The 18,927-nt window shown below is 39.4% G+C and overlaps 1 protein-coding gene across 2 annotated transcripts in view; it reads right to left on the bottom strand.

Annotated features, from left to right (window-relative positions):
• PASD1 (PAS domain containing repressor 1) overlaps window positions 1–18,927 on the bottom strand; it is a 121,345-nt gene that overhangs the window by 14,873 nt on the left and 87,545 nt on the right. For both annotated transcript variants that reach the window (XM_043571213.1, XM_043571212.1), the window contains exons 12-13: window positions 15,604–15,676; window positions 592–718 (exon numbers count right to left, since the gene is read on the bottom strand). In XM_043571213.1, the coding sequence (XP_043427148.1) occupies window positions 592–718; window positions 15,604–15,676 (200 nt within the window). The remainder of the gene's footprint in view (window positions 1–591; window positions 719–15,603; window positions 15,677–18,927) is intronic.

Genomic DNA, 18,927 nt, shown 5'->3' with positions numbered 1-18,927 from the left:
TATATGTATTAGTTCTATATGTAAAGATTCCCAAATTCAAATACTCTATGCTAAGCTCAGCAAATTAGACATGATCTGTATTATGCATCCAGCACTGCTTTAAGTTTTGTACTTTTTATACAATTATATTTATTAAATTTCTTTAATACCAAAACTTACATTATAAATATTACTGTTTCTGAGAGACTATCCTTTTTGGTCTTTACTAAAAGTTCTTCTTATAGTACATTTTTTTTTAAAACAAGAGGTTTCTTTGGATTTCAATCCCTATGGCACAGTCTTCACTAAGACTGCATAAGAGATAAGATGCTACTCCTCCAAGGACTGGGATCTAGCACCAATCTTTAGAATATTAAATTTTAATGGGACAGAATAATACCATTCTCCAGCACTCAAACCACTGATGAGATATTCACTTTCACTGCTCTCAAATCATCATCTCAAAAAACTTACAGAAGATGAAGAAAGTTCACTCTTGAGATTTCACACCATTATAAACAGAACACTCTCTTCCTTTGAAAAGCCATAACTACCCTGTGGGCCACTGTTTTTCTTCTGATAATCTCCATCCAATTGTCCAAATGTACCTACCTGACGATTCAGGTATGCTTTCCATGGAAGATATGCTGGAGTCATAACATGTAGCAGACTCTATCCCACTTTCATGAACAGATTCCTGCAGTCCATACTGCTTGACTGTTATAAGATCAACTTGATCCTGGGAATTTCCAAAAGAGAAGATGACATTTCAATTTGGAGAAAGAGATATATAAACAATAGGAAACACTGGCAGAACACAAACTTGGATGCATTTTACATCACAATTTCCAACATTGCTTCTATCAATTAAATACCTAAACAAAACCATCATTAAACATGTTCTTGAAAAACACTGCTGGAAGGTAATAACGAGCAGAGATTATGGGTGCAACATGCTATACATTGTCAAAACTGAGAAAATAAACACAGTACAGATGTGCTTAAAGCACAAGCATAAGAGAAATGTGTGCCATCAAAGGCCATGGCAAAAAAAATACACACCTCTCAGAGGTGTTGGTAGGATGCTGATGTGACTGTGGGAGAAGGGCACCACCACCACTAGCAGGGCCATTTCTCCAGAGGTCCTGCACATGCAGCCTGTACTGACTGCAAGGAAAGGTCAGTTGAGGCTGATTAACGACTACTTCTAATCTGCATTTAAGCCATGAAGTAGGCTTAAATGCACATTACACTTGGAAGTATTATTAGCAAAAGCATCTTTACTCTGTGTACTAGTAGCACAGAGATGGAAATGGCCCTGGAGAGCTTCTAGTGCAACCTCCCCATTTGATACTGTCAAAGAAGAGAAGGTCATACAGCAAGTTAGTAGCAGAGTGAGAGGTAGAATCCAATGACTCCTTGGCACAAGAACAGACACTCAGATCAACGGAACAGAATAGAGAACCCAGAAATGGACCCACAAACGTATGGCCAACTAATCTTTGACAAAGCAGGAATGAATATCCAATGGAATAAAGACAGTCTCTTCAGCAAGTGGTGCTGGGAAAACTGGACAGCGACATGCAGAAGAATGAACCTGGACCACTTTCTTACACCAGACACAAAAATAAACTAAAAATGGATGAAAGGCCTCAATGTAAGACAAGAAGCCATCAAAATCCTCGAGGAGAAAGCAGGCAAGAACCTCTTTGACCTGGGCCTCAGCAACTTCTTACTCAACACGTCTCCAGAGGCAAGGGAAACCAAAGCAAAAATGAACTACTGGGACCTCATCAAAATAAGAAATTTCAGCACAGCGAAGGAAATAATCAGCAAAACTTTTAAAAGGCAACCGATGGAATGGGAGATAATATTTGCAAATGACATATCAGATAAAGGGTTAGTATCCAAAATGTACAAAGAACTCGTCAAACTCAACACCCCAAAAAACAAAGAATCCAGTGAAGAAATGGGCAAAGACATGAATAGACACTTCTCCAAAGAAGACATCCAGGTGGCCAACCAACACATGAAAAAATGCTCCACATCACTCCTCTTCAGGGAAATACAAATCAAAACCACAATGAGATACCACCTGACACGTGTCAGAATGGCTAACATTAACAACTCAGGCAACAAAAGATGTTGGCGAGGATGCAGAGAAAGAGGATCTCTTTTGCATTGTTGGTGGGAATGCAAGCTGGTGCAGCCACCCTGGAAAACAGTATGGAGGTTCCTCAAAAAGTTAAAAGTAGAACTACCCTACAACCCAGCAATTGCACTACTAGGTATTTATTCAAGGGATACAGGTGTGCTGTTTCAAAAGGAGACATGCACCCCAATGTTTATAGCAGCACTATCGACAATAGCCAAAGTATGGGAAGAGCCCAAATGTCCATCGATGGATGACTGGAGAAAGAAGATGGGGTGTGTGTGTGTGTGTGTGTATATAGATATTTATATAGATAGATATATAATGGAGTATTTCTCAGCAATAAAAAAGAATGAAATCTTGCCATTTGCAACTACGTGGATGGAACTGGAGGGTATTGTGCTAAGTGAGAAAGACAAGTATCATATGACTTCACTCATATGAGGACTGCACTCATATAAAACATGAACAGGGGCGCCTGGGTGGCGCAGTCGGTTAAGCATCCGACTTCAGCCAGGTCACGATCTCGCGGTCCGTGAGTTCGAGCCCCGCATCGGGCTCTGGGCTGATGGCTCAGAGCCTGGAGCCTGTTTCCGATTCTGTGTCTCCCTCTCTCTCTGCCCCCTCCCCCGTTCATGCTCTGTCTCTCTCTGTCCCAAAAATAAATAAACGTTGAAAAAAAATTTAAAACATGAACATAAGGGAAGGGAAGCAAAAATAATATGAAAACAAGGAGGGGGACAAAACATAAGAGACTCTTAAATATGGAGAACAAGCAGAGGGTTGCTGGAGGGGTTGTGGGAGGGGGGATGGGCTAAATGGGGAAGGGGCATTAAGGAATCTACTCCTGAAATCATTGTTGCACTATATGCTAACTAACTTGGATGTAAATTTATGAAGTAATTAATTAAATTGAAAAAAAAGAAAGAGTAAAGTGGGAAGAATCACTTTTCCTAACTTTAAGACTTATTATATGGTTATAGTAACTGAGATGGTGTGGTTATTGGTAGAGGAAAGGCACACAAATCAATGAAACAGAATAGAGAACCCAGAAATAGACCCTCACAAATATACCCAAATTGATTTTTGACCAAGACGCAGAAGTAATTCCATGGAGTAAGGATGGACTTCCAAGGAACCACTGGAGCAACTGGACATCCATAGGCCAAAAAATGAACCTTGACCAAAGTCTGACACCTTATACAAAAATTAACTCACAATGGATCATAGGCATAAATGTAAAACTCTTAGGGAAAAAAAAATAGAAGAGAAATCTCTCAGGACCTAGGGCCAGGCAAAAAAGCTCATACATATGACACAAAAACATGATCCATACAAGGAAACATTGATAAATCAGACTTCATTAGAATTAAAAGCTTTTGCTTTCTGAAAGACTGTCTTAAGTAAGGGGATAAAAATGCAAGCTACAGTCTGGTAGAAAATAGTAACAGGCCACATACCTGAGAAAGGACAGGTATCTTGAACATATAAAGAACATGATAAATTGTCTTCTGTAGCTGCCCCAGTGTGCCTGTCCATCACACGCCCACTCGTGCGAGAACGTGGATTAAAGCCTCGCTTCACTGTGCTCCAAGTCCCTGCGTCCCTCCTTTGATTGTGTCGATGGGCTTATTTCTAACGGGAGGAAAGTCTTATCTCCAACAGAAGCACAACACTGATTCCATTGAACTGGAAGTTAAGACTGCTGCCCGGCCGCTATGGGCATTATTTGGAGGGCATTATGCTAAGTGACATTAGTCAGAGAAAGACAAAAAGCATATGACTTCACTCATATGAGGACTTTAAGACACAGAAAAGATGAGCATAAGGGAAGGGAAACAAAAATAATCTAAAAACAGGGAGGGGGACAAAACAGAAGAGACTCTTAAATATGGAGAAAAAACAGAGCATTACTGGAGGGGTTGTGGGAGGAAGGATGGGCTAAATGGGTAAGGGGCACTAAGGGATCTACTCCTGAAATCATTGTTGCACTATATGCTAATTTGAATGTAAATTTAAAAAAATAAAAAATTAAATTAAAAAAAATAAAGGGAATATAAGACCCACCTCAAAAAAAAATAAAGAAAAAGGAGGATCTTTTCCCAATAATTTGTTCTATAATTTAAAAAACCACGTCCCGAGTGGCAGGAGGAGTTGCGGCAAGATGGCGGCTTAGGAGGACGCTGGGCTCACCGCATGTCCTGCTGATCACTTAGATTCCATCTACACCTGCCTAAATAACCCAGAAAACCGCCAGAGGATTAGCAGAACAGAGTCGCCAGAGCCAAACGCAGACGAGAGGCCCACGGAAGAGGGTAGGAAGGGCGGCGAGGAGGTGCGCGCTCCACGGACTGGCGGGAGGGAGCCGGGGCGGAGGGGCGGCTCACCGGCCAAGCAGAGCCCCCGAGTCTGGCTTGCAAAAGCGGAGGGGCCTGACGGACTGTGTTCCCACAACAAGCGCGACTTAGCGTCTGGGAGGTCATAAGTTAACAGCTCTGCTCGGAAAGCGGGAAGGCTGGAGGACAAAGGGAGGGAGAGCTGCTGAGCCCCCTGACAACAGAGCTCAGTTTGGTGGGGAACAAAGGCGCTCGCCAGCTCCATTTCCCCCGCCCATCCCCCAGCCGAAATCCCAAAGGGAACCGGTTCCTGCCAGGGAACTTGCTGGCTCCGCGCAAACACCCAACTCTGCGCTTCTGCGGAGCCAAACCTCCAGCAGTGGATCTGACTCCCTCCCGCTGCCACAGGGCCCCTCCTGAAGTGGATCACCTAAGGAGAAGCGATCTAAGCCTGCCCCTCCTGCCCCCGAGCACCTTGCCTACCCACCCCAGCTAATACACCAGATCCCCAGCATCACAAGCCTGGCAGGGTGCAAGTAGCCCAGACGAGCCACACCACCCCACAGTGAATCCCGCCCCTAGGAGAGGGGAAGAGAAGGCACACACCAGTCTGACTGTGGCCCCAGCGGTGCGCTGGGGGCAGACATCAGGTCTGACTGCGGCCCCGCCCACCAACTCCAGGTATACACCACAGCACAGGGGAAGTGCCCTGCAGGTCCTCACCACGCCAGGGACTATCCAAAATGACCAAGCGGAAGAACTCCCCTCAGAAGAATCTCCAGGAAATAACAACAGCTAATGAGCTCATCAAAAAGGATTTAAATAATATAACAGAAAGTGAATTTAGAATAATAGTCATAAAATTAATCGCTGGGCTTGAAAACAGTATACAGGACAGCAGAGAATCTCTTGCTACAGAGATCAAGGGACTAAGGAACAGTCACGAGGAGCTGAAAAATGCTTTAAACGAAATGCATAACAAAATGGAAACCACCACAGCTCGGCTTGAAGAGGCAGAGGAGAGAATAGGTGAACTAGAAGATAAAGTTATGGAAAAAGAGGAAGCTGAGAAAAAGAGAGATAAAAAAATCCAGGAGTATGAGGGGAAAATTAGAGAATTAAGTGATACACTAAAAAGAAATAATATACGCATAATTGGTATCCCAGAGGAGGAAGAGAGAGGGAAAGGTGCTGAAGGGGTACTTGAAGAAATAATAGCTGAGAACTTCCCTGAACTGGGGAAGGAAAAAGGCATTGAAATCCAAGAGGCACAGAGAACTCCCTTCAGACGTAACTTGAATCGATCTTCTGCACGACATATCATAGTGAAACTGGCAAAATACAAGGATAAAGAGAAAATTCTGAAAGCAGCAAGGGGTAAACGTGCCCTCACATATAAAGGGAGACCTATAAGACTCGTGACTGATCTCTCTTTTGAAACTTGGCAGGCCAGAAAGAATTGGCACGAGATTTTCAGGGTGCTAGACAGAAAAAATATGCAGCCGAGAATCCTTTATCCAGCAAGTCTGTCATTTAGAATAGAAGGAGAGATAAAGGTCTTCCCAAACAAACAAAAACTGAAGGAATTTGTCACCACTAAACCAGCCCTACAAGAGATCCTAAGGGGGACCCTGTGAGACAAAGTCCCAGAGACATCACTATAAGCATAAAACATACAGACATCACAATGACTCTAAACCCGTATCTTTCTATAATAACACTGAATGTAAATGGATTAAATGCGCCAACCAAAAGACATAGGGTATCAGAATGGATAAAAAAACAAGACCCATCTATTTGCTGTCTACAAGAGACTCATTTTAGACCTGAGGACACCTTTAGATTGAGAGTGAGGGGATGGAGAACTATTTATCATGCGACTGGAAGCCAAAAGAAAGCTGGAGTAGCCATACTTATATCAGACAAACTAGACTTTAAATTAAAGGCTGTAACAAGAGATGAAGAAGGACATTATATAATAGTTACAGGGTCTATCCATCAGGAAGAGCTAACAATTATAAATGTCTATGCACCGAATACCGGAGCCCCCAAATATATAAAACAATTACTCATAAACATAAGCAACCTTATTGATAAGAATGTGGTAATTGCAGGGGACTTTAACACCCCACTTACAGAAATGGATAGATCATCTAGACACACGGTCAATAAAGAAACAAGGGCCCTGAATGAGACATTGGATCAGATGGACTTGACAGATATATTTAGAACTCTGCATCCCAAAGCAACAGAATATACTTTCTTCTCGAGTGCACATGGAACATTCTCCAAGATAGATCCTATACTGGGTCACAAAACAGCCCTTCATAAGTTTACAAGAATTGAAATTATACCATGCTTACTTTCAGACCACAATGCTATGAAGCTTGAAATCAACCACAGAAAAAAGTCTGGAAAACCTCCAAAAGCATGGAGGTTAAAGAACACCCTACTAACGAATGAGTGGGTCAACCAGGCAATTAGAGAAGAAATTAAAAAATATATGGAAACAAACGAAAATGAAAATACAACAATCCAAACGCTTTGGGACGCAGCAAAGGCAGTCCTGAGAGGAAAATACATTGCAATCCAGGCCTATCTCAAGAAACAAGAAAAATCCCAAATACAAAATCTAACAGCACACCTAAAGGAACTAGAAGCAGAACAGCAAAGGCAGCCTAAGCCCAGCAGAAGAAGAGAAATAATAAAGATCAGAGCAGAAATAAACAATATAGAATCTAAAAAAACTGTAGAGCAGATCAACGAAACCAAGAGTTGGTTTTTTGAAAAAATAAACAAAATTGACAAACCTCTAGCCAGGCTTCTCAAAAAGAAAAGGGAGATGACCCAAATAGATAAAATCATGAATGAAAATGGAATTATTACAACCAATCCCTCAGAGATACAAACAATTATCAGGGAATACTATGAAAAATTATATGCCAACAAATTGGACAACCTGGAAGAAATGGACAAATTCCTGAACACCCACACTCTTCCAAAACTCAATCAGGAGGAAATAGAAAGCTTGAACAGACCCATAACCAGCGAAGAAATTGAATCGGTTATCAAAAATCTCCCAACAAATAAGAGTCCAGGACCAGATGGCTTCCCAGGGGAGTTCTACCAGACGTTTAAAGCAGAGATAATACCTATCCTTCTCAAGCTATTCCAAGAAATAGAAAGGGAAGGAAAACTTCCAGACTCATTCTATGAAGCCAGTATTACTTTGATTCCTAAACCAGACAGAGACCCAGTAAAAAAAGAGAACTACAGGCCAATATCCCTGATGAATATGGATGCAAAAATTCTCAATAAGGTACTAGCAAATCGAATTCAACGGCATATAAAAAGAATTATTCACCATGATCAAGTGGGATTCATTCCTGGGATGCAGGGCTGGTTCAACATTCGCAAATCAATCAACGTGATACATCACATTAACAAAAAAAAAGAGAAGAACCATATGATCCTGTCAATCGATGCAGAAAAGGCCTTCGACAAAATCCAGCACCCTTTCTTAATAAAAACCCTTGAGAAAGTCGGGATAGAAGGAACATACTTAAAGATCATAAAAGCCATTTATGAAAAGCCCACAGCTAACATCATCCTCAACGGGGAAAAACTGAAAGCTTTTTCCCTGAGATCAGGAACACGACAAGGATGCCCACTCTCACCGCTGCTGTTTAACATAGTGCTGGAAGTTCTAGCATCAGCAATCAGACAACAAAAGGAAATCAAAGGCATCAAAATTGGCAAAGATGAAGTCAAGCTTTCGCTTTTTGCAGATGACATGATATTATACATGGAAAATCCGATAGACTCCACCAAAAGTCTGCTAGAACTGATACATGAATTCAGCAAAGTTGCAGGATACAAAATCAATGTACAGAAATCAGTTGCATTCTTATACACTAACAATGAAGCAACAGAAAGACAAATAAAGAAACTGATCCCATTCACAATTGCACCAAGAAGCATAAAATACCTAGGAATAAATCTAACCAAAGATGTAAAGGATCTGTATGCTGAAAACTATAGAAAGCTTCTGAAGGAAATTGAAGAAGATTTAAAGAAATGGAAAGACATTCCCTGCTCATGGATTGGAAAAATAAATATTGTCAAAATGTCAATACTACCCAAAGCTATCTACACATTCAATGCAATCCCAATCAAAATTGCACCAGCATTCTTCTCGAAACTAGAACAAGCAATCCTAAAATTCATATGGAACCACAAAAGGCCCCGAATAGCCAAAGGAATTTTGAAGAAGAAGACCAAAGCAGGAGGCATCACAATCCCAGACTTTAGCCTCTACTACAAAGCTGTCATCATCAAGACAGCATGGTATTGGCACCAAAACAGACACATAGACCAATGGAATAGAATAGAAACCCCAGAACTAGACCCACAAACGTATGGCCAACTCATCTTTGACAAAGCAGGAAAGAACATCCAATGGAAAAAAGACAGCCTCTTTAACAAATGGTGCTGGGAGAACTGGACAGCAACATGCAGAAGGTTGAAACTAGACCACTTTCTCACACCATTCACAAAAATAAACTCAAAATGGATAAAGGACCTAAATGTGAGACAGGAAACCATCAAAACCTTAGAGGAGAAAGCAGGAAAAGACCTCTCTGACCTCAGCCGTAGCAATCTCTTACTCGACACATCCCCAAAGGCAAGGGAATTAAAAGCAAAAGTGAATTACTGGGACCTTATGAAGATAAAAAGCTTCTGCACAGCAAAGGAAACAACCAACAAAACTAAAAGGCAACCAACGGAATGGGAAAAGTTATTCGCAAATGACATATCGGACAAAGGGCTAGTATCCAAAATCTATAAAGAGCTCACCAAACTCCACACCCGAAAAACAAATAACCCAGTGAAGAAATGGGCAGAAAACATGAATAGACACTTCTCTAAAGAAGACATCCGGATGGCCAACAGGCACATGAAAAGATGTTCAGCGTCGCTCCTTATCAGGGAAATACAAATCAAAACCACACTCAGGTATCACCTCACGCCAGTCAGAGTGGCCAAAATGAACAAATCAGGAGACTATAGATGCTGGAGAGGATGTGGAGAAACGGGAACCCTCTTGCACTGTTGGTGGGAATGCAAATTGGTGCAGCCGCTCTGGAAAGCAATGTGGAGGTTCCTCAGAAAATTAAAAATAGACCTACCCTATGACCCAGCAATAGCACTGCTAGGAATTTATCCAAGGGATACAGGAGCACTGATGCATAGGGCCACTTGTACCCCAATGTTCATAGCAGCACTCTCAACAATAGTCAAATTATGGAAAGAGCCTAAATGTCCATCAACTGATGAATGGATAAAGAAATTGTGGTTTATATACACAATGGAATATTACATGGCAATGAGAAAAAATGAAATATGGCCTTTTGTAGCAACGTGGATGGAACTGGAGAGTGTGATGCTAAGTGAAATAAGCCATACAGAGAAAGACAGATACCATATGGTCTCACTCTTATGTGGATCCTGAGAAACTTAACAGGAACCCATGGGGGAGGGGAAGGAAAAAAAAAAAAGGTTAGAATGGGAGACAGCCAAAGCATAAGAGACTGTTAAAAACTGAGAACAAACTGAGGGTTGATGGGGGGTGGGAGGGAGGAGAGGGTGGGTGATGGGTATTGAGGAGGGCACCTTTTGGGATGAGCACTGGGTGTTGTATGGAAACCAATTTGTCAATAAATTTCAGAAAAAAAAAATAAAAAATAAATAAAAAATAAAAATAAAAAAATAAAAAAATAAAAAACCACGTCCCTGTAGTAGGTTGAATAATGTCCCCCAAAGATATCAAGATCCTAGTCCTCGAAACTTGTAAATGTAATCTTATTTGGAAATATGGTGGTTGCATATGTAATCAAGTTAAAATGAGATTATACTAGATTAGAGAAGACCCTAAATCCAGTTTTACTGGTATCCCTATAAGAAGAGGACATTTGCACAGGAGTTTCTCAAAACACTTGGAAACTAAAAAACACATGCTAATTAAACACCACACTTCGAAATAATCATAAAGAAAATCTCAAAGAAAATGAAAGAAGTACATTGAGCTGAATGCAAGATATGAAAACTTGTGGGGCTTAGCTGGAGCACTTAGAGGGAGATGTATACCGCTGATCGCACATGTTGGAAATGACAAATAGTTTCAGTAATCTAAGCTCCTACCTAAAGAACCTAGAAAAAGAAGAGCAAAATAAACCCAAATCAAATAGAAGGAAGGAAATTATATAAGAGCAGAGATCAATGAAATTGAAAATAGACAAGAAAATCAATGAAACAAAGAGCTTGAGCTTTGAAAGTTCAATAAAATTGATAACTCTCTACCAAGACTATTACAATTAAAAAGAGGACACAAATAACCTATATCAAGAAGGAAACAGAGGCTATCACTACAGGCCAAACAGTCATCAATATGACAATAAGAGAATACTATAAACAATTGTACACACAAATTTCACGACTTAGATGAAATGGACCAATTTCTCAAAAAACACAAACCACTATGTTCATCCAATATGAAATAAATAATTTGAGTCCTTTATTAAAGTAATTGAATTTGTAATGAAAAACTTCCCCCGAAAGAAATCTGGAAGCCCAGATGGTTGCACTGGAGAATTATAACCATTTAAAGAAGAATTAATACTAGGTCATGGTGATCTCAAGGTTCCTGATATTGATCCCCACAACAGGCTCTAGGCTGAACAGCACGGAGCCTGCTTGGGATTCTCTCTCTCCTTCTCTCTCTGCCCCTCCCTTGCTTGCACATTCTCTCTCTCTCTGTGTCTCTAAATAAATAAATAAATAAATAAATAAACTTTTAAAAATTTAAAAACAAGAATCCAATGACTCCAAACCCAGCGCTCTTTTAAGCCATTTCCTACTTTAAGCTGCATACATTATATTCCTATTTTAGCGATCCACTTCAACTTCCTTAACAACTGGGTCCTTTTTGAATAGTCTGCAGCCCACTGCTCATATGAAATGTAAGTGCCTAGGTTAGCAGTGGAATCTTTTACATCCCTGCTGAAAATTTTAGTGCTTGGGTTTTTTTGTTTTGTTTTGTTTTGTTTTGTTATTTGGTTGTTGTTGTTGTTGTTGTTTTTGGACTGGATTAAGACAGAGTTCTATGCCAATTTTTCTATAAGGAACCTGCTTGTTGAAACACACTGATCCAGATCAAATCCCAGCATTTGAAATTCAGGAAATTGTACAACCTCCCTGTTCAAGGGCAGTGTGTTTTGTACTCCTTAAGATAAGCAATATGTTGCTGGGGATGTGACAATCTTTTCAATATTTAGAAAGATATGCTGGTGGGTGGTATTCACTGAGATGTGATATGATCTTTCTTTCCCTGTCCTCTTCCTTCTGCTTTTCATCACAGTCATTTATCAATTTAATCACTAGCTTTCTGCTTCCTGGACGAGTTTCAATAGAAATGTGGATACTTGGGTGTTGATTAAGATGTCCATTTTTGTGTGTTCATATATTTTATTTAGTCTATCAATATAAAGTCACTAAACTCAAACTTAAAATGACAGAATCATGTGCAGCAATGGTAACTGGCCTGGAAAAAACAAAGCAAAAAACGATTTTAGAAGCAAAAAGATACCAGTGAAGGGGAGCAGATGTGTCACCTGTAGTAAGCTGTGGCAACTGTAGGGCTCATTTGATTGTTTCCCATCTCTTAAGAGTCCCTGTCCTTTGTTGCCTGATGTACACTATCCTGAAAACTGTTATTTCATACATTTTGTCATTTGGGGCAGGAAAGTTAAATCTGGTCCCAAGCACTCCATCTTCATTAGAAGAAGAAGTTTTTCAATTCCATGGAATACTATACAGTTATTGAAATAATTATAATTAGGATTAGAGAAAGATGAAACAGGGTTACAAGTGAAAGCCAAAGCTGTGGAGTAGCATGTAAACTATCATTATCACTAAGTGAAAAACACATATGCTGGTATACTAAGACTGAATGGGAATAAGCAAAGTAAATAGCAATTGTGCCATGATGGTGGGATTATGGGTTTCTTTAAAAAATGTACCTTTAAATGCTATAATTACTTAGGTTTTATAAGTTTTATAAAGTGAGAATTTTTTTTTAATTTTTTTCAACGTTTATTTATTTTTGGGACACAGAGAGACAGAGCATGAACGGGGGAGGGGCAGAGAGAGAGGGAGACACAGAATCGGAAACAGGCTCCAGGCTCTGAGCCATCAGCCCAGAGCCCGACGCAGGGCTCGAACTCACGGACCGCGAGATCGTGACCTGGCTGAAGTCGGACGCTTAACCAACTGTGCCACCCAGGCGCCCCTAAAGTGAGAATTTTTAAATCCAGCTTTCCTCAAAACACACTAAGTTCCTCAAAACACAGTAAGTCGAAGGACTCTGGATTGTTCACACATTACACACTGCAGGTCCTGGGTAAATAGCTGTTGACTGACTGATGAGGCAAGGCTGTCAACTGCATAGATGCCAGACTGATAGCCAGAGCTATATGGATGTCTTGGCCTCTTTTCCTAGCATAATTGCAATTAGTTTGCGTGTAAACAGAACACTGCTCTGTTTAAATTAGCCTTTTTCTATGTAATTTCCTCCATTTCATACTTTCTTGAACAGAATGTTAGGTTAAGCAGAGGTATTGTGTTCAGAAAGTTTTACCTACATACAAGTAGCTTGTTATCCTTCAAGGTTCTTCTGACTCGTCTAAGAATTAAATTTACATCAGACAGATTAACAGGAGAAAATTAAACACGGATATATCTTACATACATACATAGGAGAGACCCAGGAAAAGTGAGTGATTCCCCAAGATGACTGAAGCCATCATCTTAAATACCATCTCCAGCTAAAGACAAAAGAAGATGCTGGGACTGGGGGAGTCAGTTATAGGAGGTGAGCAGGAAAAGCACAGTAATAAGGGTACGAGTCTTGTGTAGATCTAAATGGTCATTTGCTCCATTGATGAGTTTCTAGTGATTTAGACTCTTCCTCCTCTTCCTGGTAGGAGGGAGACACCCTTACAAATGGAGATTTTCCTTATAAATGTAAATGTCTCTTACAAAAGGGTAACTTCTACTCAATTTTCTGAGCTTCTCCTGTGCTTGCACTTTCTTAAAAATATTCAGCCTAAAATAATCCTTATGCCAGAAACATATTTTGGAATGGTAAATTCTCCTCCCCTACAATGAGCAATAGTTGGAAAATGCAGTCCAAAATCAGCACTTTATATTTAAAATATGTGCTCACAGTATCTCCCATGTTACAGAAAAGCTTAAATAGTAAAATGACTTGCTGTCTGCATAGTCCCAGAAACACACAAATCCTTTCAGACAAAATCACATACAGGCCTGAAAACCAAAGTGAGAGTCCACCCATCCAGCTTATCTATACTGCTCTTGGAATCCCATTACTGTACATTTGAAGAATGCTATAAAAATAATACAGTGCTGTGACATACAATATTCGTTTGTGCATCTAATATTTATAAGTTCCTACTACGTGTGGTAAGCCTTGTTCAAGATATTTGGGGATATGCTGATAAACAAGACAGTCCTGCTTTCATAGAAGCTTCATCCTATTGCAGGGATACAAAAAATACACTGATAAATGAGGTTCCTTTGAACATTCCTTCGTCACATTCAGATGAGAAAGCCTGGCAGATGACCACTCCTCTTTTACTGATGGGGAGATGGAGACTTTCCATGGGAAAATAACTTTCTCCAGGTCACAAAATTGGTACATGGCAGAATCAATCAGGAATTGACCCTTATCTTCTGAAGCCTAGGCCATTTTTATCTCTGCAGCACAACCACCACTGCAGTGATCCAGCCAAGAAGCTGTGCCATGGGCACCCATGGAGTGGCAGGTAAGGTGGAACACCATCCACAGGGAAGGCTTTCTGGTAGGCTTTTTCTGTTGTATGCCTTTTTTCTTGAAGTTTGACCTTATCTGCCAGACTACAGTTTTAGATCACTGAGAGCAGGTCCAGATTTCATATTTCTATTAATGTGCATCCCTAAGATTCTCTCTAATAAATATTTCTATTAATGTGCATCCCTAAGATTCTCTCTACTAACATCTGGTGAATGGATAAATGAACGACACATTCAGTGGCTTAGGAAAAAGATGGGGACAATCTAGGCTAATTAGGAGCTGGATGCTGCCCATGATGGGATGATGCAGTCTCATGAGCCTACTCACATTATTTTTGAAATGTACTCACAAGTCTAAAAGATCTTGAGCAATGGCATAGAGCTTAGCTTATTTTTTAAAGGTACTACAAGGACCATCCTAAGTGCTGGGGGCCAAGGGCAGGCTGCCCCAAGATGGGCCACCTTGACATGAAGACTATTTTGAGTTAAAAAGCAATCAAAATCCAGCAGATTCAGGAAAAACTCTTTACCTCCTCGACAACTGCTTAAAAAAATTAGATAGAGGCCCTGCTCCAGAAAGAGCTATCTCCATAGATAACTACAGTATACCACAGAAAGAGAGCCATCTCCATAGATAACTACAGTATACCATGAGCTAGGGATGGGGTATAGGGAGGAACCTACCAATGCCTGTTTGATCAAAGTCCTCTGTGTGTCCCATTGTTTCTGAGTGGCCCAGAAAATATTTGTTTACCAAACATTTACTCTTTTTCATTCTTCTTAAGGATTTCATTCCTTCCCTTTGAAGTCCCAGATCCCCACCCCCTTTTTCTTAGTTCAGATGACATATATAATGACATATATACCTCATTTTGCTTGACTTCTTTGAAGTTTCCATGTCTGTGTGGGTTCCCTGTATGTACATTCATAAATTTGATTCTCTTCCATTAATCTGTCTCATGTTGATTTGATTCTTAGTGTGGTTAGAAGGACCCTGAAGGGGACAAGACCTTATGGCTCCCCAACACAAGTACGGTGGTTGCTGGCTCCCAATAAGAAATGGCTACAAAATGGCAGCTGTGGAACACCACTCAAGTGCTATGCCTAGATGGGATACTTCTCAAAATTAAAGTCTTTTTTTATGTTGGCAACATACATTAACTAAAGAATCAATGTTACAAGGATAAGGATCCATCCATTTGCCCTATGGCTCTCTTATGTACGTACATCTGAGGCAGGAGCAGCAGGTTCAGCACACAGGGATTCCATTCTAGAAATTCTTATTTGGCCTTGAACACTTCTATAAAGAGATGAAAAGAGAAATGGTATGCACATCTTATTTTCCATTTAAATCTAAATTTTCTATTACACAGTAAAAATAAGGTTCAAAACAGAACAAATATCTATTTTTCTTAATATATAACATCATCAATCTTTGAGGTGCTGTTATTCCTACAGAGAAAGTTGCTCTGCACAGTATCTATAAAATAAATCATCTGGACCCTCATTAGAATGAAGTTTGTTTCAGGTTTCAATGCCTCTGGTTAACAGTGGTGAGCAAAGCAAGCTAAAAAACAAAACAAAACTAAACAAAACAAAACAAAACCCGCCAACATGTATGAGTGAATCTTAATTTTTAAACCAACTGCAATTACAAAAAGAAATGCCTTCAGGCCAAATTTAATTTTGTTTCCTGTAATTAGAGAAACTCTGCATTCTTTGGCTCATTAAAAATTCATTTCTGTCAAAATTAGAATTTCGATGCCCAAGGTGAGAATGCAGCTTCCTGGCACTGAAGTCTAAGTACTAGTTTATTTTTTAACAAATGAGTGGACGGTGAGAGAGAAGGGGAGGGGGAGGACAGAATATGAGTGAATGAGAATCTGGGTTTTAATATTGAAATTACTTTTTCAGCCTTAAAATTTTCCTGAGGATCTGTTATAGAAATGTATTTTGTTTTCAAGAGTTTTTCTTTTACAGGCCCCATCACTCCACAAAATGAGAAACTGGAGTCTGATAACAGATATGATAAAAAGCATGTCCTTAGAAAAGCAATGCAGTGACAAAATGGTACCTGTGAAGCCCTCTCAATTTATTCAAAAGACAAGAAATTAACAGAATAACTGGATTTTTCTGCAAGGTTTCAAAAAGTCAATACTGATCCAATGGCTAAAATTTTTCCACTCATATTTCACAGACCCAGCAAAAAAAATCAATTTACTTACATCATTTATTTTTAATGATAGAAAACTAAGAAAAGTTTGAAAAAATTATATTTTGGATATCAAAATATATACCATTTAGGAAGTATTGATTTAAATTGCATAAAACAACTACTTAATGAGTAAATTCAGTCATATGATGGGGCTATAAAATACTTACTATGTATTTCTTAATGGCTTGACTTTCAGCCTCAAGTCACATAGAGTTACTTACAAATTTGCCCTGACATCATTTAAAAATAAAATTCCTAGAAGATTATCATCTATATTTTTAATTTTTTTCAGTCTTTGACCAAATTTATAAGCCAGTTTACTCTAACTGAATGTTTTCTTTGTAACTGTGGGTACTTCTTCAAGGTTGTTCACTTTCTGCTCTTTATTTATATTATCTCCTTGCACACTGCATTTTGTCTCTTGGCTTCAACTAGGAGCAACTCTGACATCTGCATCTCAAGATATCTCCCTTAGATATAGACCCAAATATCCAACTGCCTTTAGGACATGCAGTCTGGATGTCTAACATTAGACACCTTAACCACAGGTGGTCCAATTAGACTACTCTTCCTCTTCCTCATCTGCCTTCTTCTCCTCCAGTGTCTCCTCTATTGGTGACAATAGCCACCCTCTAGCAGTCACTCAGGACTAAAACCTCCTGTCATCTTTGACTCATTCTCTGTCTTCTGTATGAAAGTTTGTTACTAACTTTCTGTCCACTTTTTCTACTTGGCAATTTCTTGAAGGCAGTGCACATACATTGAACCTCTTGCATTCTTAGCACCTAGCACAATGCAGAGCACTTACTAGGTGCTTCATGAATATTTTCTGAGTGAATAAAGAAATAAACAATCTGAATAGCGAACTCAGTTGAAATATTTGCACATTCCCCACCCCAGATCTGCTTGGCTTGAAGCAATTACTTTCAAGAACAAACTGAGGCTTCCATCTGTTCCTTAAAAGCAATTAAAGGCCACTATATTGGCTTCTAAATAGTACCTTTTTTAATTTTGAGAGAGTGATCACGTGAGCAGGGAAGAGGGTCAGAGGAGAGAGTCGGGGGGGGGGGGGAGAGAGAGAGAGAGAGAGAGAGAGAGAGAGAGACAGAATCCCAAGCAGGCTCCATGCTCAGCACAGAGCTCAATGTAGGGCTCAATTCCACGACCCTGGGATCGTGAACTGAGCTGAAATCAAGAGTGGGATACTCAACAAACTGAGCCACTCAGGCTCCCCAACAGTAAATATCTTTATATGTGAGACAAACAGCATGTGAATGAATATATTGCTGCACTGTCCAATATGGCAGCCATTTACCACATGTGGCTCAATTAAAATCAAAATTAAAGAAAATTTAAAATTTATGCCTTCAGTCACAGCAGCCACATTTCCAGTGTGCAATAGGCACATGTGAGTAATGGCTATGGTATTACAGCATATTAAACAGCATTTCTGTTATGACAAAAAGTTCTATTGGACAGTGCTATATCAAAGGATGCAGTGAGTTATACTGGACAAGACACTGACTTTGACAACAAAACGTCGTGAGGTGATTATGATTTGCTTTAAGTCCACTGGCTTGGATATCAAGAATATAATAGTTTTCCAAATTCTTCCATGAATGTATATTTCACACTTCTCTCTACATCAGTATAGATGGCAAATTTCTGACTTATAATCAGAATGTAAAAGTTACACATAAGCACATACATTGCTTAAAAAAAAGCATTAAGGAATATTTCATACCTAACTAGTCTGTACATGTAAATAGTGAATTCAGGCTCAGGATAGGAGGCATAACGGAGGGTTTGTACCCATAAAACACTGATGGCCTTTGGTTAGGTGCAGTTAATATAAACAGAACTTTCATTTTTCAAATCGTATCAGTTAATTTTCAAAAGGAAAGAAAATGATCAAAGAAAACTCTGCTAGATGTATTTACATGGAAAAAATACTTTCTAATATTATGAAGAAAAGTACCTCTGTATCATTATGTAAAACCTCAAAATGTTTTTCCTAAATTGGGCCCTTAATGTTTCTTATTCTACTTTAAATCTTTACCAAGGTTTGATGTTCATTGCTAAAGAACTCAATGCTACTGAATTACTTTAATGGAAGGTTGTTCTTGGCTCAAAAAAATCTACTTCTACTTACTATATAAATGAAACTATAGATATGAAAACATGTCCAATGAATATTGTCCTTTCATAAATCAATGCAGTATAAACTAAGGTGGGTTTTGAACAGTTGTGGGAGACAGGAAAACTGATGACAGTAAAATATAATCTTAAATGTCTCTCCTTTAACTTAACAGCTGAGATGATTTAATATGAAGTGA

Source organism: Prionailurus bengalensis, chromosome X (assembly GCF_016509475.1).
Source record: "Prionailurus bengalensis isolate Pbe53 chromosome X, Fcat_Pben_1.1_paternal_pri, whole genome shotgun sequence".
NCBI classification, from domain to species: Eukaryota; Metazoa; Chordata; class Mammalia; order Carnivora; family Felidae; genus Prionailurus; species Prionailurus bengalensis.
The sequence above is the reverse complement of the archived record's forward strand: the minus strand, read 5'-3'. Positions and strand labels throughout refer to the sequence as shown.